Source organism: Ceratosolen solmsi, unplaced genomic scaffold (assembly GCF_000503995.2).
Source record: "Ceratosolen solmsi marchali unplaced genomic scaffold, CerSol_1.0 scaffold45, whole genome shotgun sequence".
NCBI lineage: Eukaryota > Metazoa > Arthropoda > Insecta > Hymenoptera > Agaonidae > Ceratosolen > Ceratosolen solmsi.
The window spans coordinates 2550292-2572349 of NW_011948436.1; the positions used below are offsets into that span (position 1 = coordinate 2550292).

A 22058-nucleotide genomic window follows, 5' to 3' on the forward strand; every position below is an offset into this window, starting at 1 on the left:
TAAGGTTATTTATATTGATAATATCGAGAAGCGACAGTATAATAATAATAAATTAATTAGTGAAACGCTCGGAACAAGAGGAGAACATGAATAGGAGGTAAACATTCGATATTATTGAGGTGTTGGAAGATCACAGTTCATTACTCGCTCAATACAATTCATTTATAAATAAAATTCATCTAATCTATTGTCCCATTACATAATTCTCGCTCTCCATAATCGAAGATTTAAAAAGCGTCAGCTTCGAATTTGCCGGCGAAATTTATTGTGCTACCGGCAATGGCTTCACCGATGCTTTTATCAATAGAAGCAACGATTGGTCGAGCGTACCCGGGAACTCGATTCACGACGGCTCCTAGAAGAATGGCCGCCTCGATGAGAAGGAACTTCGGAGCTCTGCAGCCGATCCTCGGCAAAACGAATTTTCCACTAGCCAGTAGCACGAGGTAATGGCCAAAAATCTTCTTAAATCCATTCGCGTGCCCTAATTTCCGAAGCTCCATGGTATTTCGCTTTAAAATTTGAAAACTGTTCGAATACACAGTGGAGCTACGTTCATCGTATATACACATCGTGATTGTCACTTGTCGGTGTTTATGTGTAACGCGAGCCATGTCCGCGCACGCGTGTGTGTGCGCGCACCTGACCCCTTGCTTTTATTTCCCGAAGGTGTGTGACGAAGTCAGCGGAGCGCCTGGACATAAGCGAAGGATGGTTCAGCAAACTCTTGGTGCGGAAAATCGAGCCAACGAAGGAGCCGCACTCGAGGATGTTGTCGGACAAGCAGGTCATCTACGCCCTTCACACGCACAATATCCGTCCTGACTCTTATGACAAGTACTTGGCGAATTAGTGAGTGCCAAAAGTAGATACGATAAAGCGCCCGTATGACCTTGCGACATAAAAACTCCTTTGCATATATATATATATATACAATAGTTAATCGAATTGAGAGACGCAATATTTAGAATTGAATTTTAAAAGGTAGATTTAATTTTAGCACGCATCAAAATATTTACAACGATAATACGGTTCACGATTAAATGTTTCTTAATATTTTTAATATATTTTCCTGCTCGTAGCTTTCAACGCTAGTCCAAAGTTCATTTGAATCTTTGGTTAATTTATCATTTCTCTTGCGATTTAATCATTATATAATAATAATTATATATATATATATATATATATATATATATATATATGAATAACATCAACATTCAATATACACTAATTTCAACTAAAAATGAATGTTTTTTTTTTTTTTTTTGTCTAAAATGAATTTATTGATTCGTTAATTTTTAGCGCTGAAAATGTCAATCATATTCACTCCAAAAGACAAGAACTTAATTTGGAACTTGTTGGCTCATGGACCGTCGAAGTAGGAGATTTAGATCAAGCACTTCATTTATGGCAATACAGTGGAGGATTTCAAAATATTGATAAAGCACAAGCACTTCTTGCCAAAGATGATGTAAGTTTTTAAACAAGAGATAGAGAGAGAGAGAGAGATAGAGAGAGAGAGAGAGAGAAAATACAAAGTGCATATTTTTTATTTATTGCTATTAATGAAATACTCGTACATAATATTAAGTACATAATATTTAAATACAATTGCGACATACGAACAATTGATAATAATTAAACACGAGCAATGAATATTTTTAACTTAATAGAATTATAAAAATCATATAAACTAAGTATTGATTAATAGCAAAACACGGTATTTTCTATTTGAAATTTATTCTACTTATTCGATTTACATTACTTGTATGGAAAATAATTTACATAATTTTTCATTTAGGCATATCAAAAGCTTTTGAAAGAACGTGGTAATTATTTAAGATCACGGCATTTACAATATCTATTAGCATTTAGTTACTGGCCACCAATAGTCACAAGAAATAACGTTAATAAATACGAAATTCGAAGTTATAGTTTAAAGCCAGGAACAATGATCGAATGGGGAAACAATTGGGCAAGAGCCATCAATTTCAGGCGTAATAATGATGAAGCATTTGCTGGATTTTTTTCACAAATTGGACGTCTTTACAATGTCCATCATATATGGTGTAAGTTAAATATTTGATTAATAGACAAATTTTTTATTTCGAATTATAATTACGAAAGAATTTAAAAGAAATTATTGTTAGGATTCATAAGAAAGATATGCCTACTTAAAAAGAGCTTTTTCTACAAATTTGCCGAAATACATTTAAAATGATTTTCTTTTCTTTTTTGTTGTAAATAATCATATGAATAAATATTGAAAAACGATCAATTATTCTTATCAATAATCTCTCGCTGTCTTGGCTGTTGCTTTGCACGACAAACTTAAAACGTAAAAATAAGTTTAATAGTTTGAATGCATTAGTCAAACTTAAATTGACAATTATTCAATTCTTTCCAGTTTAATTACTATTAATATATTGAGACGAAAGTAATGTACTCTGGATGAAGTATTCATTCGTTAAATAAGAGATTAGTGAAAGTTCCATTGGATACGTTATTCTCATAATAAATATACCTTCTTCTTTTTTATCATAGATATGCTAAAACGATAAAATATTTTTAATTTCATTAAAATTTAGGCTACAAGGACCTACAGTCACGCAAAGAGACGCGTGAAAGTGCCTGGAGATCACCCGGATGGGACGAATGTGTCGCTTATACAGTTCCCCTAATTCGCGAAATGCACTGTCGCATTCTTAATCCGACGACTTTCTCGCCGACAAAATAAAATGAAAATTTCAAATTTAAAAGCAAAAGAATCGAAGATCCATACGCACTATTGAATTGTAGAAGGAAGGCACAAAGCGCTGCAATTGTGTTTAAATGATGTTTATTAGCTTTGTATATGTGTAAACTAATTATATAATCAATAAAAAATTGTACAAAAACGAAACAAAACAAAAACAAAAAAAAACAAAAAAAAAATCTTAATTGTAACGGCATTGTAATTGTAATGTATAAAATTAATCATTTTTCCGTAGAAAATTTTTATCAAAGTTTATGTATGTATAGGGTAGGGTGAAAATAAAATACTAAAGTTCAAATATTCAACAATTTGTTTATACAGAATGGTATTATATTTTATGTGAGTGAGGTAAGGAAGGTAGAAAAAAATATTTGTAACTATATCGAAAATGTTAAATAAAAGATTTTGTACACAAAAATAAAAAAAAAAAGAAAAGAAAAACAACGACAACTTAATGGGTGCATATCATATAAAATACATCAAAAATAAAATATTTTTAATATCAATTTTTTATTTTTTTTTTTTATTTTATTATCTAATCGACGTAGCGGGTTCGAGTAGCCCCTTCCATTTTTCTCTTCAATATCTTTGTTCGTTTCATTCTTGTTCTTTTTTTGAACCTTTGACGCTCCGTTGACGATTGTGAGATGCACTTCACATCGGATCGCGCGGCGCGAGTATTTCGCTTGCTTTATTCCATTATACTTTTTTTTTTTTTTACTTTATTTATTTACTTTTTGTATTATTTTTTTATATATAGCATTCTTGTTTTCTTTCTGTCCTCACTTTTTATTTTTCAAGTTACAAAATGTATTTTATGCTCTACCTAAACTTAGAGATAAAAATAATTATCGTAATCATTAAGACCGGTCAAAAATGTCCGACTATGTTTTTGTTTTCTATATATATATATATATATATATATATCTATATATCTATATATCTATATATATATATATATATATATATATCTATATATCTATATATCTATATATATATATATATATATATATACACACACACATATACATACTGTTTTTCATTTTCGTTCGGTTACTTAGCTACAAAGTTTTATTAATTATTTCGTTTTTTTTCATTCTTTCATTCATCTCTTCTCTTGTCCCTTTTTTCGTGTGCCGTTCTTGTACTTCCAGTAATAGACAACATGTAAAATCCGTAGTTACACGCACAGCTGTTCGAGAAAAATTCATTGACAAATGAGCATCTGACGTCGCTTCTTCCTTCGGCATAAATTACGATTTGATTGGCACCAAACCGTACATGCGCAATTTCATCGAATATTTGTATGTGTGAGATGTGGAGAGCATTGACTTGTCTTTATGCGCACGCGCGCATGCTTAACTTACAATGTAGCGCAATGACTCCTACGAATACGTCCTTCTTCTTCAACATTGCACAAATTAATTTTTCTTAACATTTTTTTCTTTCTTTCAATCTTTCATACTCTGCGATTATATAAAAAAAACGTATAGAATTACTCTACGTATGCTTACTTTTTTTTTCTAATTTTTTTTTTTTTTGCAACCTGCTAGAGGGGGTTCCGTTTCTTTATTTTATTTTTTGTTACGCCTACTCGTATAAAAGTTTTCTTTTATGATTACGTAGTTCACGTATTCATACATTCTTCCACGCAATGCTGATGAGATTTGCATTTGTCGTACAATGCGTGAGAATTCAGGAAGGAACAGAGCTGCGAGATGTAATGACGGAAAAATCCCCGGAGAAAAATTATGTATCATTACTACACTACATTTTTCTTAATCTTTATACCAAATTTTCTTATTATGTCTACAAATATCAAATAAAGTTGAACAATTGATTGATAAATAACATTGATTAAAACTTGTAAAAATATAATTGTTAACATTAAATTTTTTCAAAAATTTATGACTTAAAGTGAATTAAATTCTACAATATAAAACCATACAAAATTATACGATCTTAATTTGGAATAAAAATAATTTTACATAATATACATAATAGCAGCTTATTAATTGTTTACTTTAGTTTTTTCAAAGATCTTAGGTCAATTTTTTTTATACCGACGTTCATCTTCAAATACCCCTTATACAATAATGAATAGATATGAAAAATGGATAGTTAACATTATTTATTTTTTTCTGGTTATTACTTTATTGGCGACGATAGTAAGTAATTAAATTATCATTTTGAAAACATAAAAAAAAAAAAATTAGTACATTATTTTCGGATACAAATCTTATAATATACGTATATTTTTTTCTCCCTGGGGTATAAAAAAAAAAAAAAATAAATAAAAAAAAAAGAGAAAAAAAAGGAAAAAGAAAGAGAAGATTACGTGAGAAACTTACTGGCAAATACGCGGAACTCGGATCATTAACTTGGAATTTACAACGAAAAAAACTAGAGAGAAAAAAATGGACAACAAGAAACGCGATTCCTTCTCTCTTCTATATGCATAAGAAGCACAGCGAGCTGGACAAAATTTTTATATCTTTGGCTGGATATATATATTTTAAATGCGATAAAGTCACTTTAAAACGTAATTATAAATACGTATCCCTTACGTAATCAAAACATTACGAAGATTTAAGGAATGTAAAAATTTCACGTACAAATGTTAAGCAAAACGAAGTGTAGGTAGATGATTTAATTATTCAAAAACAGTTCATAGAAAATCTATAATAATGAAAATGCTTATTTATTACTCTTTACATATAATTGACGGCATTCTCATGGTTTTATAGATATTCTCATGATTTCTTAAAAACTTAAATATCTGCGAATTTAAAGTGACTTTACCTAGTGTTCCTTTTTATAACAATAGAGACATACGAATAATACACGTATGCACACACGCGTTTATAGTCAATATTATTTTTTTTTTTTTTATATATACAGTACAAACTAACAAAACGCTGAAATAATAATTTTTATCTATTATATATCGCCAAAGTTCCAACTTCCAAACATTGGACGATCGGAACTTTAAGCCTTTATCTCTTCGATACACATTTCTTTTTATCTTTTGCCTCATAATGATCGCAATAGATTGTACGTGTATGCGCTGTGGTGCACACAAGTAATTAAGTAAATACAAAAGAACCACGCTGATTATCAGTGAAAGAAAAATCCTTCCTTGATGGAATTACGTTGCTATATCCCAAACGTACTTCACGGAAATCTAACGGACGACATGTGTCACGATTTTATAAATTGCTAGTTCATTCATCGCGTATATTGTTGAGAAATTGGCTTTGGTTTGGCTAGAATAGAAAATGCCAACGGCTCCGTTAACAAAAGTATAAGACGTTATCGCGAACATCTGCAGAAAATAATTTCTTAACTTTTAAAAGGGTAAATTGTTTTTTTTTTTTTTTTTTTCATTTCAAGCTCTTTAGTGTTTTGAACGAAGGACATATTTTACGACGAGCGCTGATCTAATAAACTAATAAGACAAGATTACTAATTTAATTACAACGGACATTTAAATGCGTTCGCAGCTGAATATCAGTTTAAAATTGTATATATAATGATTAACGGGATAAAGCACCAAGCTTCACTCTATGGTTAATGGTACGCTACATGCAGTATACATTTATTATTGAAAAATATGCTCTCCAAGTGTGAATAGGAAAATATTTGAGAAAAAAATTATCTAACAAGCAATTGTCAATTTGAAGTTAAACGTAAAATACAACGCAATTAATATATGAATGAAGCGGCTTAACTACTGTAGCATAACGGGTATTCAGTGGTGAGTTTATCGAGCACCTCGACAGGTTTCCGGAAGATGAATAAGCGACGTAATCCCATGAGACCCAGCTAGTGATGCCAGGAAGTGGAGTGGATTTTCCGGCCGAAAAAATCAGATGGGGTTCATTTGTCATTCTGCTTCATTATTGCAACTCTGAATAACATAAGTGAATGAAGTGCTTCTTTACAATGTACAATTTATAAATTACAGATGAAGTATTATAATATTAATTTCATCATTTGCTGGTAAATATGAAAACAAAACAAAAAACAAAATAACAAAACTAAACAAAAATGGAGAAAAAAAATCATCTAAAAAGTATTATTAAGTTAACAAACATTATAAAAAGTTTTATATTGAAAAATTATTAAAATATAAGAACTCTTGCTGTAATTAAACTAATTGCGTATAATAATTGCCTTATTTGAAATAAAAGATCTTCATTAAATATTTAAATTAAAATTAAATAAAACCTTTACGTACAATGGATTGTCACTAATTTGAATTAATTAAAGTAAAGCAGAATGATTTTAAAAATAATGTACAGTCGAAAGTATATAACAGATTTTAACTTACTAAATGATTTTCTATATTTACCATTACAAAATTTCTGATGTTCTTTGCATTCGTAGCTTTGAACATTGCAGTTTACGAAGCATTATAATTACTACGAAGCCCATAAAATTAATTTTCAGCGCAGTTCCTTGACCAGCTCGAGTGGTTCACCGTCGATTCTGTATAAATAAATACTACGGATGTCCTCTTCGATGAGTGACGTGTAATCGCGGTAAGCAGGCTCGCGTACTTTTTTTTTTCTTTCTTTCAAATAAAAATCGATCGATTGTGACTCATGTTGACTTTACTACATGTTCTTTGTTGCTTTTCTCGCTCTATAACCCCTTGGAAAATTTTCTTCGCTGTTCCCTCGCACAATCAAGAATCTTTTGATTAAATTCAAATTTCTATGAATTTTCCGACCACATAATTTTTAATTTCCATTAGCTAATTTAGTTTATTCCGTTTTCATTTCTTATCAATCGATCGCTTAAACACTACTATATAACTATTCAGCAATGTAAATAAATCATGAAAACTAATTTCCCATCACTACTAATTACAATAAATTTTTCCAATGGGTATCACTTAAACTCAGCTTCGTTCTCTCTAAATTTACACAGCTTACACACGAGTGATGTATAAAAATTTTCAAATTTAAAATCGTTATCATTGGATTGGCACCTTATAGACAATAAAATTAGGAAAAATTACTTTTTGACCATTACGATCCTTACTAAAAAAACAGCAATGTTCATTAACATTATGAATATTTTTTGCACATACATTTACGTCTAGATTTTCTTTACCTTATGCAAGCACATAACTTACTTTGTGTTTTTATTAATTTTGTAAAACTACACTAACGACTTACACGACTCTTTAAAGGAATAAACGAAATCGAATATACAAATACTTTCTTGTATAATCTACATATTCCAAAACTATTTTATCATTAAATAACAAACAAAATCCGCACCATCGGTATGTAAAACTGTCACAATCGCGTATTCATCCGTTACATTATTTTATTTTTTTTTTATTTTATATTCAGTTAGACACTTTGTAACGTTAAAGTAATAATTATAGAATATTTTTTAATGATAATTATATCTGCGTATAAAAAGTGTTTTCCCTTACCATGGGGAAAGAGCGAGTGAGATTAAAAAGTCTGTTATTAATATTATTATTATTTTTTTTTTTTTAATTCATTTTGTAAAATTTTTAGAGCACGTTGTATTTTATAGATATTAAGTCGGGATGTGTACTGGATTAAAGCGCAAGTTCACGAATTCTTAATAGGCATATTTTCATAATTAGCGTACGCTAAACGTTTACATTTTATTTATTATCGTGAGACTATTGGACAAAACCCTACATAATTATTAACAAATATTAATCTTGAATTCTTTCAAAATTTATGAATGAATTCATAAACTCAATATTTTATTCTTAATATATAAATTACACACGTTATTTTAAATACATGTCTGTATACAATTATGTATGATAAAAGCATGACATACGAAATTTCTTAAACGTGATTTATATGGAAAAAAGAAAAATTTAAAATCTGTTATCATCTGCAAACTGATAGTCCTAAATTGGAAGACAATGTAAGCACATTAATGAAGTTGTTAAGAATTTTCTTGAAAAGAATATGGTTTCAATAAAAAAATTTCACATAGAATATCTAAAAATTAAATTTGTGAACCATATTTAATTATATGTTCATTTGATTCAATTTTTATTACTTTAATAAAAAAAAAAAAAAATAAAAAAAAAAAATAAAAAAAAATAAAAGAAATGATTTGATACTCTTGATAATAAATAAATTAAAACACAGCATATCGTAATGAAATTTTATGATTTGTTAGTATACTTGTCTTTAATTTTTTATTATGTTTTGTGTTTCTATATTTATATATAAGTGTATATTAATGTGTGTGTGTGTGTGCGCACGCGCGTGTATAGTGCTTGTATTAATACTTTATTTAAAATAAAGATGAATGTTGTATATGAATTTATTAAATTGATTTCAGAATTAAGACAAAGCATAATCAAGTGGTATACAGATGCATATCACTATAAAGACACAATCTATTATCCTAATATCAATATCCAAGGATATATACACAAATTATCATTCTTAAAATACAAAAAAAAAAGAAAAAAAAAAAGAAAATAAATAAGAAAATGCGTATATGGATCTACTTTTTTTGACAAACACATTTTTGTAAAATCAGACAAAATTTTTTTTTAGTAAAAAATTTCAATGTAACAAGTTGTGAATTGCGTTATTTAAACGCGCACATTGAGTTTGACTCAACAAATATCAAATTAAAAACATTATTTTAAATGAAGCGATAGATATAAAAGTAAAGTTTAATAATATTGAAATTCTTTTTAAATACTTATGTTTTCAAAAAGCGATATATGAAATAGATAGATAAATAGATAGATGTATACTTATTTTTAGATAATTAGATAGATAGATAGATAGATAGATATATAGAGATTATTTTTTTTTTTGAAATTTGCAAATAAAAAAGAAATTGTGTAAAAAAAATCTCTAAAATCTCCGAAACAAAAAAAAAAAAAAAAAAAAAAAAAAAAAATTCTACAGACTATTATGAGTATCAAATTTATACAAAACAAGCGATTATCCTTATTTAAATAAAATTATGAAGAGAAGCTAGAAAATAAGTTTTATGCGAGTCAGAGGTAAGGAAAGGGTGCAAGAATGTGAGGAAGAGGGAGAGATCAAGGATAGAATGCTAACTTGGCCATAAAGTAATGGTCGCGCTCATTTCCTTGGAATAAAAAACCGTTTAAAGAATTGAAGGTGATCGTTACGTTCTGATCCAATACGCATACCCGAAATTCGAGTGAGTCGACACCTGTCTGGCCTGTATTATAAATTAAACGAGCTCCATATTCGCGGGATTACAGGCGGACATTACATTTTAACACGAAATATTAAGATTAAAGACTATTAGGGGGAAAAGATGTAGAGCTATTACTATGAGCCAGGCTTAACATTGAACCGCTGAGGCTCTCGTCGTCCGGGTAAGACTCTTTCGAAGCTTCGGCTATTGCCAGTGCACTGAAAATATCAATCACAATTGCGTTAATTAATGTGTTCTTAATAATTTCACTATATGTCAATAACAATATGTCGCGAAAATCAATTGATGTAATTTTATAACTCATAAAATCTCACTTGTAACAACGCATTTTCGAACAATTTTAATATCCAGTCTTAATTGAAGTAAATTAAAAATTAAAAATAATTAAAAATAAAATCGTTATTTTCATGCTTTCCTGCATTGTTATATCAAATTTTGAAAGAAAATAGTTTATAAACATTCAAATTCATAATATAATTGTCAAACAACGTTCTTTTCAATTACAGATTTTCATGAGCTCTTGAATCAAATGAATGAATTAAATCAAAGTTACATTAACGCATATTCCATATAGTTATCATATAATTTACGATATATAAAATATATACAGCGTGTATCATTTGTTAATTTTTCGAGCCAATAAGCTTAACGAAAGCTTTAAAGCATCATATTTTAAGTTTCTTTATAGTAGCATATTAAAAAAATCAGAAGTTATTTATACATTTTACTTAATAATAATTTTCCTTATATTAATAAAAATACTGTTCTAACCTGAAGCCAATTCTCACACTTTCCTCGTCGAATTGCTGTAGCTCGCGCTCCTGCTTTTCGTATAGCAGTCGTATTCGCTCACTACGTTCGTGTAATATCTTCTGCGTCTCGTCTTCGAGCTTCTTTTCGAGAAGTGCCCGTCTCACCGAGACCCGATCCTCCAGCTCGCGTCGTTCACGATCTCTCTGAGCCTCCGCCTGCATCTTGTTCTTCGATTGATACGCCATAAGAATCTCCAGTTCATGATTTAATCTTTGCTATAATAACAAAGTGTAATAGCACATATTAATGTCATGCTAATAATGATTTCCGTTTGCGTTATGTTCAGATTATGCTTTTCTATACTTTTGCAAGAAGAGAATTAATTATAAGAAGAATTGGCTCCTTATATGTTGTCTTAAAATTGAAATTGAAAAAATACTGCTGACTCTTCGATAAATAATGAAAAAATCACATTAACCATTATAATCAAAGCATATACGTAATCAAATAATTGTAAATACAATGAATTAAATTATTTCAGACACCTCGATTTTTGTATAACAAGATGATACATATAATAATAACATTAAAGATTGAAATTCTTAAAAATTTACTTGTAAATTAGCGATAGGAATAAAGTTAAAGTTAAGTAAAAGCCTAGCTGAAATTTTTAATAAAATGAACATTGATTTATTTAATTTAAAAGTTAGTTATTATGTTGTAAATCACATTGGAATAATTATCAGTAAAAATCAATACCTTAAGAATCTGGCACTCAATTTCTTGTGATTCGTCCAAGCGAATACTTTGTTTCTGAAGCATTTCAGCGATACTTTGCTCATACTGATCGCCCAGAAGTGCGAGTTTCCGCCTTTGTTCCTCTTTTAATTTCTTAATTACAGCCTTTTGTTCATCCTTCGGTGTCATTTGCAATATCTGAGCCTTAAGTGCTTTATACTGGCGCGTTTGAATTTTACACGTTTCCCTAAACTGTTTTCTGATTTGCATTTCTTTTTGCTGCAAAATATTATAAATTTACAGGCTTTAATATAAATTTAAAAGTATTGTCAATAATTAGAAAATTTTTTTTTTTCAATAAGTCAAAAAGCCTTAATGAAAATTCACAACTACGTTAAAGAATCTAAGGATACTCTTCTTCATATTTCCATGTATCGTTAAATATCGAAGAGTTAATTTTGCATAAGTGCATATTTATTTTTAAATAAATATATCCCACAACTAATTAAATATTTATGAAGCAAAACCATTGAATTAATTATAAAGCAAATATGATTGTCAATATTATATGACGTGTTTACCTTCAGACTTTTGGGTTGTTGTTTTAGCTCAAGTGCATGCTTCTTTCGCAAATCACGCTCGGCCCGTTGCATATAATCTCGCTGATTGCTAAGTTCGGTTGAGTGCTGCCGATGGATTTGTTCCTCACGAAGGGCATGAACTGCTCTCTGTTGTCTGTATTCCAATTCCTGCGTTTTCTCATGATGACGCAAGAGCATAGCATGAGCTTGTTCCAATTGTTGTTGCCTCTTATTCAATTCCTAGTTAGTTCAAAAGCAAACGTTTATAAAGTATTTTGTAATAGTGCTAAAATGAATATAACTATATATAGAATAGAACTATTTAACTGACAATCACACAAATATTATTCACCTTAAGATAAATCATAAAATTCTCAAACTAAATATTATTACTTTCAATATATCAAATTAAAGATTAACGGTCGATAAAATATGAATATCACTTTATATTTCATTATATGTCACAAAAGTATCGGCACGTATACTTACTTCGCGAAGAAGTTCCTGCTCAAGGCTATGGAAAGTGAGTAACTTTTTTCTACGGAACTTTCGTATTTCAAGATCGAGGTATTCCCGCTGTCCGCGTGCGAGTCGCTGCTCCTCTTGCGCCTCCATTTGTTTCAAACTATCCTTTTGACTTTGAAGAGTAGCGTCTCGTTGTCGCTTTGGCGTAACCTCGTCTTGTGAAAGTTCCTTCTTCCACCGTTCCTTATACGCCTATTAATTAAACAAATAGATATACACAATCAATAGATATACAAGTGAAATGTTCTTTAAATATTTGTACCTCTTTGAACATTAGAACATCGTGTTAATTTGAATGTGTTTCATTATTGAATTTTGAATTTCAACACATGCTTTAAGAAAATATTAGAAAAATTTACCATCATTAATAATTTTATTATTACATAAGCATGGAGAGGTAAGAGATATAGCATAAATAATAAAAACACTTGTTACCTTGTATTCGCGCTTCTGTTGGGCTTCGAGTGCTTTGCGATCGGCTTCGTGCCTGCTCGTTATTTCCTTATGAAGTTTCTTCTCTGCGTTTTGATTTTGCTTTAATTTTCGATCGAGCTCCTGATGATGCCTGGCTTGCAATTTTTCTAATTCTTTGCTAAATTGTTGCATGAGACTTTCATATTCCTTCTCAAGCAACTGTTTGTGAGACTCAACTTCCATTTTGCATCGTTCCTCTAACTTGACCTACACAAAATAAATAACGTTAACTTAAAATTACTACTTGAATTTTTGCTCATCAATTCAGATACTCCGTTTCTTAAGACTTTGATGAGTTATCTTGATTATTTCCCAAGCAATCGATGATTAAATTGCAAAGTGATTAAATCTGGTAATATAACGCGTATAACATTTGATCATTAATTTTTCATCATAATCTCACCAGTGCACCATGATGCTCTCGCCTCATCCTCTTATAGCCGCTCATCTGTTCGTGCATCTCCTCTTGCATGTGCTCCTTCTGCTGCTTCGTCACAATCGACGTTGTCCTGATGGTCGCGAAATTATTAGCTCCGTGTTCGAGTAAATTCGCCGTAACGCCAGCTGACATCTTGTGACGATTTCTAACAGAGCCTGTGTAGTCGTTGGCATCGGTGTTGGGCAGTGGAAGGCTATTAGTAGAGGAGCTTTGCGAGCTCGCCGAGACCCCCATAGAATGGATAGAGTGCTCCGAGGTGATGCTGTTACTTTTGCTGCTGTCGCCACCTGTTTGTTCGTCAGGAGTGTCTGCGTGTCAGAAAATAATCGTAATCTCGTCAAGCATAATTGCATCTAGGGCTCCCATTTAAGCGAGCGGCATTTTTTCATTGAAAATTGAACTCGAGTTTCAACCTTAATTGATAAATCAGTTTATTTCCTCAAGATAATCCCACGATTACTTTAATAAATAACTCTAAAAGAAAATTCGTCAATGAATAGGCGGAATTCACTTTTCAATTACAATGAATTTATATAACTCCATAAGATAATGGATAAATTTATTTTTCGAATGAAAATCATAAGATCGACTTTTTTGAGAGCAATTCAAAGCAACGATTTGTTTAACACTAGTTAATTCAACATTTCATCTATACTCGCATTGCGATCATTAATATTCATACGATTTTACATTAGTATAGCATATTCTTTCATCGTTAATTCATTACATTATCGTATGATAAGCAAAAAATATCGTTTAGAATGCTTTTGAACTTTATAATACATACATTTAGTATACAAATTATACATTACATAATAAAATACATAATGAAATAAAGTAAAATCATCTAATTACATAAAACTATATTTTTGTCATTCGATATAATACAAACAGAATAAAATGAAATCTCTTGTAAAAGATTAAGTAAATATTTATTTAAACCAGTGTAAATTATGTATCCAGAAAAAAAATTAAATAGAAATGAGAATTATTATTAAAGTTAAAAATTATTCCTTAGTACAAAATAAAGAGAGAAAAAAATATATTTATTCAAATCAATTAAATCATTTGCTTGTCATATTTAATGTAATTTAAATTTAAGATTATTTTCTAACCAAAAGATAACTAAATATGTCACTGATATGAATTTAATAATTTATATGTTCTTGCGCTCTATTTATATCCACAACAAAAATACTATATAATACTGTAATTAAATTTCAATATAGAAGTAAATTCATTTTATTAGAGTCTCATTTAATTCTTGGCTTTTACGTATTATTGATAAGTAATGATAAGTAATTGTAATAAAACAAATAAATAAAATAAAAGAATGAGTTACCATCGGCATCGCCGACTTGACTCTCGGTTTCGCAAGTGTCAATCATTAGAATTTTCTTCATTTTTCGATAATTCAAATTATCCAATTCTCGAACAGCAGCTTTCGTTCTACCTATAAGATCTATTAAAACTTGAGATGATCGAGTTCTTGTGACGAATTGATGCTGGAAAATAATATATAATTTTTTTTTTTGTTTTATATAATATACTCGACAATTAACATCCACAATATGAAATCCACATAATAAAAAATATATTAAACATATACAATTATTATCACAACAAAAATAAAAGATAACAATTAATAAAAAATTTAAATAATAACCTAAATAACTCGATTATTGAAACTATAGATATTATGTACATATTATTCAAATAAAATTCGTATGTATTAAAAGTAGTGCGTAAAGTGATTAATTCAATGACGTAGAAAGATATTAATTATGGCAGGCGAATGATTTAAAATACTCACCGATAACAATTTCCCGGAAGTTGGCCTTTCGCTAGGACTTTTAGTAAGGCAGACTTCGACGAAGTGACGGAATACGTCCGTCCACTCGGCCGAGTTCAACGTCGGTCTTTCGTTTTGGGCAATATGATAGAGAGCACTCATTGCGTTCATGTTGAAATAAGGCGGTTTCCGTTCCGCTATAAACCCAACAGAAATTCAAATATTATAAAAAAAAAAAAAAAATTAAAAAAAAATACTATGCCGAAATGTATAAGACGATCACAATGACTGCTGCTGCTACACACATAGAAACACACAAATTTATATATATAATATATGTCCTATGTGTAAAGTCTGCAAAGTATAGGACATTAAAATTGCTGGAATATAATATTTCAAATGAAAACTTTTCATTTTGACTGAACATCACTGGTAGTGATAAAATATATCAAGCATGTCAAAGAATTTAGTTAGATTTCTTTTAACGTCATAACTTTAATGAGAAATTAAAAATACAAATATTCATATTACGATGCATTATGAGTTTATTGATTTCTTCAATATCAATAGTAAATAAATTTAAAATACTCGTGATTAGGGCTTTCTTTCAGAACAATTTCAGAATAACAGTTAATAAAGTCCATTTTGATTTCTTTTTTAAAAGATTATTATATGAAGTATCAATACGTATGTATATGCATTTTTTTTCGATTTATGCGTTAGTTATTAAATTAATCATTTTATTTGAAATTCATCTATTTTATGAAATAAGCATAATTTACGTAAACTTATTGGGACAATAAAATGAAGACTATAAGCAAATGTAACGAGGAATATTAAAGGCAATATATTAAAGAGGCCACTTGGCGCATATATTTAACAAAATAAGCATTTTCTATCATGTACTTGATTATCTGTATAATTTATTATTGAATATTATTCTCTAATATTATAAATAATGTTCAACGGCAAAAACGGTAGCAATTGGGAACGTCATCGCCATTAAAATTGAAACGAAGTATTAATTAAGACAACTCAGTGAGGCAAGTTAAAGTCGAACGTAGAAATCCGTAGTTTCATTGGCGGTTGCGGGAGGGGGGAGGGAAAAGGATGGGATGGGAAGGGAAGGGAAGGGAAGGGATGGGAAGGGATGGGAAGGGAAGGGAATGGAAGGGAAGGGAATGGAAGGGAATGGAAGGAAAGGGAAGGGAAAGGAAGAGAAGGGAAGGGAAAGGAAGAGAAGAGTGAGAGAGAGAGAGAGAGAGAGAGAGAGAGAATTTGAGAAAACGAAAGTCGTTCACCAATGAAAGCACTGTAAGCCATACCTAATTCGATGCACGTGATCCCCAAGGACCAGACGTCGACCTTGCCGTCATACTGGCCCTCGTCCATGGCGAGTATAACCTCGGGAGCCATCCAGTAAGGCGTGCCGACGAAGCTATTAGCCGGACATTTGACGCTCGCCGAGCCAAAATCGGCGAGTTTCACGGTGCCGTTTTCCGTGAGCAAGATGTTGCCAGCCTTTACGTCTCGATGGATCCTGCCCAACGAGTGCAGGTAGTGTAGGCCCCTTAGCACGCCTTCGCAGATGGCCGAAATCTCGTCTTCCTTTAGCGGCCTCTTGTGCACCTCGATGATGTCCGACGCCGAGCCGAGGCAGTACTCCATCACCAGCTGTGCATGACAAAATGTGAAGTCCATCGTTATTACCCGCAGCCATATATTAGATTTCTTTTAAATGCTTAATGCTTCGATGGATAATTTTAAAGACTTATTAGATTACAAGATTATTATTAACTCATTATTAACATAAAAATTTATTTTACTTGCAATTTATGCATTTCGGCATGTTATTTGTAAATTCTTTAATAACGGCTTCACTTATATATATATATATGCAAATTTATGTATAGTCCAATATGCCAAATAACGACGTGTACGTTTGTGGTTTTCGGTCATAATGATACAAATTAATCATATATATCATACATTATACTTTTTCATCGAAGATACGCAAAATTTGGTACCTAATGGGCATTAAACATAGTGTCGCATATATAAATATATAATAAATATATAAATAGTTAGCATAAGGGTTTTAAGGATTACAACTATTATCAAGACACTAATCTCAAGGTATATGTTAAATTACATTTCCATATCAAAAACAAAATGATAACGCTAATGGTTTTATTATCGGAGTATATATCATAAACCATAATTAGGAACAAAACGAAAAATACAATAGCCAAGTATTTCGTTAATTAATTTAATTTAACGAATTTATACTTTAACAATATCTTGTCTAGATAAGGTCGTTATTTTTCTTCTTTTTTTTTTCTCGAATGTAATTATTATTTATAATGACAAAAAAATGACAGTAATTAAAAAATGTAGTTAAAATGTTTGTGACTGCTTGAAACCTCATTAGGCCAATCCTTAAAATTCTAAACATATTGTTCATTGTTTAAATATTTTTTATTGCATTTAAAAGAGTTTAATATAAATTCATAGAAACGTTCCTAAGTGTACATATTTTTACATTAAATAGGTACAAAAATTAAGTAATTTAAATATAATTTTAACAATTAAATTGAATCGAATAAGTTCATGCAAATTATCTATAACTTTCAATGTTTTAAATAAACTTACGATTTATTAATTGTAAATATTGTTTTTAATTAATAATGAAATATTGAATTTAGATTTCTGTTAATGTGAATATTTATCAAGTATGTAAAAAATACAAATAATTCTGATGAAAAAATAAAATAATATCGAGAAATCCATGTCTAAAAAGACTCTTTGACCTTTATTTTATTTTTTATTAATACCATTCAAAATAAAAATTTTCTAAAACTTATTAATATTCATTTAAGTTATGCTATAAAACATAAATTTGACTATAATTAAATATAATCATCCAATTCCTTATAACTTTTATGTAGCATTAAACAAATCGCGTAATCTTCACTTCTATTACAATAATAAACAATTTAAAATAAGTATGATTAGACCTAATCATTAATTGCTAAAGTCATTATAATAAAAACAATATTAATCTTATTTAATATTGATAAATAACCTTGTAAAATAAGTTGAAAATTATCATGGAATTGTGGGGATTGGGTGGGAGGGGGAGGGGTAGTGAGGGGGAGGGGGGTTACAAAGCTACAATTTTTTATTAAATGCTAATTGCAAAATTTAACAAAAGAATATTTTCTAAATTTAATTAATTATAGAAAATTATCTCTATGTTAAAACTACATGCTTTTTAGTAATTTAAAACATTGTAGCATAAGATATAGTAAGGTAAAGGAAGTATTTAAATGAAACATTTAATCAAAGCTCTTATAAAAACATACAAGATCTAATGATTTAATAATTCATAAAATGATATGGTTGATGATAATTTAATTTTGAAAGTTATATGTAAGTGGAAAAAATTTAATCTGCTTTGAAATTAAATATTATCATCATCTTAATCATTTTTGTCTTTTATTGACACTAAAGGTACAAAATATATCAAATAAATTAAGTATAATTATTATGGTGGTTTTTGATCTTATCAATGATAAGACACGAATGATTTGTAATAAAATCAAATAACATACAGGTATTCATACCGCATAATTCAAATTGCAGTAATGAATATTAATACAAATTCTAATAAACTTATTAAAAGAGAGTCCAGTTGAATAATCCTAATGAAGAAATTGTAAGTTTACATTGAAAATTTTTTAAGGCATATAAGTGAAACAGTCTATCGACCCAAAAACAATAAGTAGACGTATTGTTTGTAATTGTGTAAGCTTGCGATTCAATAATTAAAACAATGAAATTGCAAACATCAAAGCATTTGAATTTAATGAGAGAAGCATCGATGTGCAAAGTTAACTTGCACATAAATATGGAAATAATAAAAGGAAGTGTCACTTGCCCAGGCAGTATGGTCCCTGAGATAGCAGCCTTTATATTCGATGGTATTGGGATGTTTAAGCTGTCTGAGGAAACGTATTTCCTTGAGTATATCCTGCCATTTTTCCATCGTCTGCTTGCCCAGATAGGACATTTTCTTAATGGCGACGATCTCCTTGGTGAGCAAGCACCTGGCGTAGTAAACCGCGCCAAAGCTGCCATGGCCGATCTCCCTCAGGTCTTCGAATATCTTCTCCGGATCGTTCTTCTCGAAGAGCTCGGCGATATCCGGATCCTTAAGGCTGCCCGGCCTCGGCACTACCGGCATAATCTGACTGTCGCGGGGACGGCCAAGGGCCTTCCTATGTCCGCCGCCCACGCCCCCGCCGCCGCCCTCGTTGTTGCCCGCCTCGACTTCCAGCTTCGACTCTCGTCTATCCTGCTTGGTGGTAGTTGAGGACTGCTGGTCCTCGACCCAAACGTGCGCCAGCTTACTATCCTCTGTCAGTCCATCACCCTGGCCGTAGGTCGCTTGGCCTGTAAACGTTCGATCAAAGGTTCATCGCTGCACCAGAATGTCAAAATGAATGATTAATTCAACCTTCTCTAATGTATTCTCATTCGATATGTGACGTAACATTCCAATAAAGGAGATAATAATTTGGAAAATTGACGTTCCTCGTTTATGATTGGATAAACACGAGAAATCCAACCACAAAATAAAAGCCGAGTAATGACGCTGGCCAAGATGAAATTGAGACTGAGAGCAGACAAATTCTAAATTTATTAAGTTAACAGAGTCATGATTACTTTGCTAGCAATTATGCTCATAGCTCCCATTATTTATACATATACTTTATGTGATATATTTGCTATTGTTCCTATTGTCGGTACATTATACATTAAGAGTAATTACTGTGCATTAAGGAAACGCTCTCATTACTCTGTGTTATATAGTTTTTATAATTTACAAGTTACAATGAGGCTTTTGAAAAATTTTTAGTTCCGCCGTAATATCAATATTCTAATACAGAAATTGATTTTATCACATTGTTCCTTCGTGTATTCTCTGAATAATCTTTGCTACGCTACAGAGTGAAGCAATGAATTTTAAAGGAAAAGAATTAGTGCATCAGTGACTTATTGATTTAATCACAGCTCTTTTATCACAATATTTGATAAAAACACATATCTCATATAACAAAGACCAGAACTAATGTAGGTACATCTTTTGTAAGAACAGAAGATAAAGAGAGGGAAAGATTGTTAAACTTTGTATAAAGATGACCAGGCATTGCCTTGCGCGACTGGAAATAATTCAAAGATTTGGCATTAATTAAATTCACAAATTATACCACGTTATAAAAGATATTTGTCGTTAGTATAATCGTTTTGTTATAAAACCTAACCACAATGAAAACAATATATTAATATCAATTTAATTATCACATTTAGTTTAGTATTCTTGTTTTATGAAAATTTGATTTTAATTATTTTAATTTTTTTGTTATGAAAATAATATCAAAAAATTCATAAATACGTTTAATTAGAAGATTAATAAGCAAGAGCTGAAGCTTCCAACAGCTTACAGATCAATAATGGTTATATAAATAAAAATGGTTAATCATTTCCAATAAAATATTTTCGCTTCTCAGCATATTAAAGTACTTTTCTAGTGCAATACCTTTGTCAAAGGATGTTATATAAAAATAACAAAAACTTGCCTATTATTGTATAGCTCAACAATACTAATTACCTAATTAATAAAGTTAGAAATTAATCTTTAAAAAATTAAAAGTATCCTTATTATGTAAGAAATTCAAGAAATAATAATCTAATGTGAAAATTAACAGTAGATGTGTTATAAAGCTTGTAATTATAACCGGACCATTTGCACTATTACTGTAAATGAAATCAAATATTTTAATGTAAATGAATGTTGAGTAAATTAAAGCAACGTAGGCACACAAATAAAATAAAGATTTTTCGGTTAAATAAAAGCACTCACAAAGCATTTAGAGATCAGTGGTGATCCAAGGTGAGCTCCATGACAACATAAGTCTTCCTGGCTGAATTTCCCCTAAAGGGGGAAATACTTATAACACTCTTGGATGAGTAGCAATTAACCTGCATCCCCTGGAAAAGTGGATGGTACTACTCACTGTTTTGAACACTCACTTTGTGAAATCTGAAAATTACATTAAGCATGATGGAAAATTGTGTATACACGCAGACCCATAACTACAGGAAAAGGTTTCCAATTGCAATAAGAGGAAGCTTCATATACAGTACAAGGCAAACAAGGGAATGTAAAAAGATAGAGATAGAGGGATAGTAAAAACAGGGAGAGAGCCAGAGACAGACATAGAGAGAGAGAGAGAGAGAGAGAGAGAGTGAGAGAGATAAATAAGAGAAAGGCAGAACATGCAACTCTGTGTGTACGTGCGTGTGTATATGTATGTATGTCCATGCAAGACGGAGGAAAAGTAAAAATATAGAGTAACGAGTAGAGTAGATAGCAGATAGTAGATAATAGAGAGAGTAGAGAGTAGAATGAGAGAGCGAGAGAAAGAGGGTGAGGGGGAGAGATAAATAGAAAGAGCAAGAGAGAAAGAGAGAGACAGATAGATAGAGAGAGAGAGAGAGAGAGAGAACACAAACGTGTGCAATAAACTTTAATAAACTTCGTAGTGTCCTTCCCCAAACGAAGGAAGACAAGTAGCTCACGCGTGTATATTATTTTTCTTTTCTCTCACCTCCAAAATGGCGAGATTAAACTGTGTGCGGTGGTGGTAGTGATGGCAGTGGTAGTTGTAGTAGTGGTGGCGGTGGCGGTGGTGGTGGTGGTCGTAGTGGTGGTGG

The 22058-nt window shown here is 30.6% G+C and overlaps 2 protein-coding genes across 6 annotated transcripts; one reads left to right on the forward strand and one right to left on the reverse strand.

Moving 5' to 3' along the window:
* Positions 1 to 298: 298 nt before the first annotated feature.
* Nipsnap (protein nipsnap) lies at positions 299 to 2912 on the forward strand. Its single transcript, XM_011503181.1, has 5 exons — positions 299 to 446; positions 670 to 852; positions 1303 to 1471; positions 1802 to 2069; positions 2589 to 2912. Exons 1-5 carry the CDS (start codon positions 364 to 366, stop codon positions 2735 to 2737), a joined length of 852 nt encoding a protein of 283 aa, XP_011501483.1. The 5' UTR covers positions 299 to 363; the 3' UTR covers positions 2738 to 2912.
* A 3219-nt stretch (positions 2913 to 6131) lies between these two features.
* Positions 6132 to 22032, reverse strand: Tao (Serine/threonine-protein kinase Tao). 5 transcript variants are annotated; one of them, XM_011503186.1, is made up of 14 exons: positions 21953 to 22032; positions 21205 to 21384; positions 19219 to 19733; positions 16604 to 16952; positions 15300 to 15475; positions 14829 to 14991; positions 13451 to 13794; positions 13009 to 13254; positions 12538 to 12765; positions 12049 to 12288; positions 11489 to 11746; positions 10748 to 11004; positions 10091 to 10173; positions 6132 to 6665 (listed from the first exon to the last, which is right to left on the reverse strand). In XM_011503186.1, the coding sequence occupies exons 2-14, from the start codon at positions 21209 to 21211 to the stop codon at positions 6655 to 6657; spliced, it is 2877 nt and encodes a 958-aa protein (XP_011501488.1). In that variant the 5' UTR covers positions 21212 to 21384; positions 21953 to 22032; the 3' UTR covers positions 6132 to 6654. The 5 variants fall into 5 exon arrangements, with proteins under 5 accessions (XP_011501488.1, XP_011501487.1, XP_011501484.1 ...); XM_011503185.1 differs by lacking the exon at positions 6132 to 6665 and having other exon boundaries at positions 9744 to 10173; positions 13451 to 13773; XM_011503182.1 differs by lacking the exon at positions 6132 to 6665 and having other exon boundaries at positions 9744 to 10173.
* Positions 22033 to 22058: the final 26 nt, after the last annotated feature.

What these genes read in the sequence shown, in the direction of transcription:
- Tao (XM_011503182.1), bottom strand. An exon ending in GATCACGTGCATCGAATTAG is followed by an intron (nt 15,476 to 16,603) that starts GTATGGCTTACA and finishes TTGGGTTTATAG; the next exon opens with CGGAACGGAAACCGCCTTAT. An exon ending in AGTGTGAGAATTGGCTTCAG is followed by an intron (nt 10,174 to 10,747) that starts GTTAGAACAGTA and finishes TGATATTTTCAG; the next exon opens with TGCACTGGCAATAGCCGAAG.
- Nipsnap (XM_011503181.1), top strand. Translation starts at nt 364, where the DNA reads ATGGCCGCCTCGATGAGAAGGAACTTCGGAGCTCTGCAGCCGATCCTC. An exon ending in CACTTCTTGCCAAAGATGAT is followed by an intron (nt 1,472 to 1,801) that starts GTAAGTTTTTAA and finishes TTTTTCATTTAG; the next exon opens with GCATATCAAAAGCTTTTGAA. An exon ending in CAATGTCCATCATATATGGT is followed by an intron (nt 2,070 to 2,588) that starts GTAAGTTAAATA and finishes ATTAAAATTTAG; the next exon opens with GCTACAAGGACCTACAGTCA.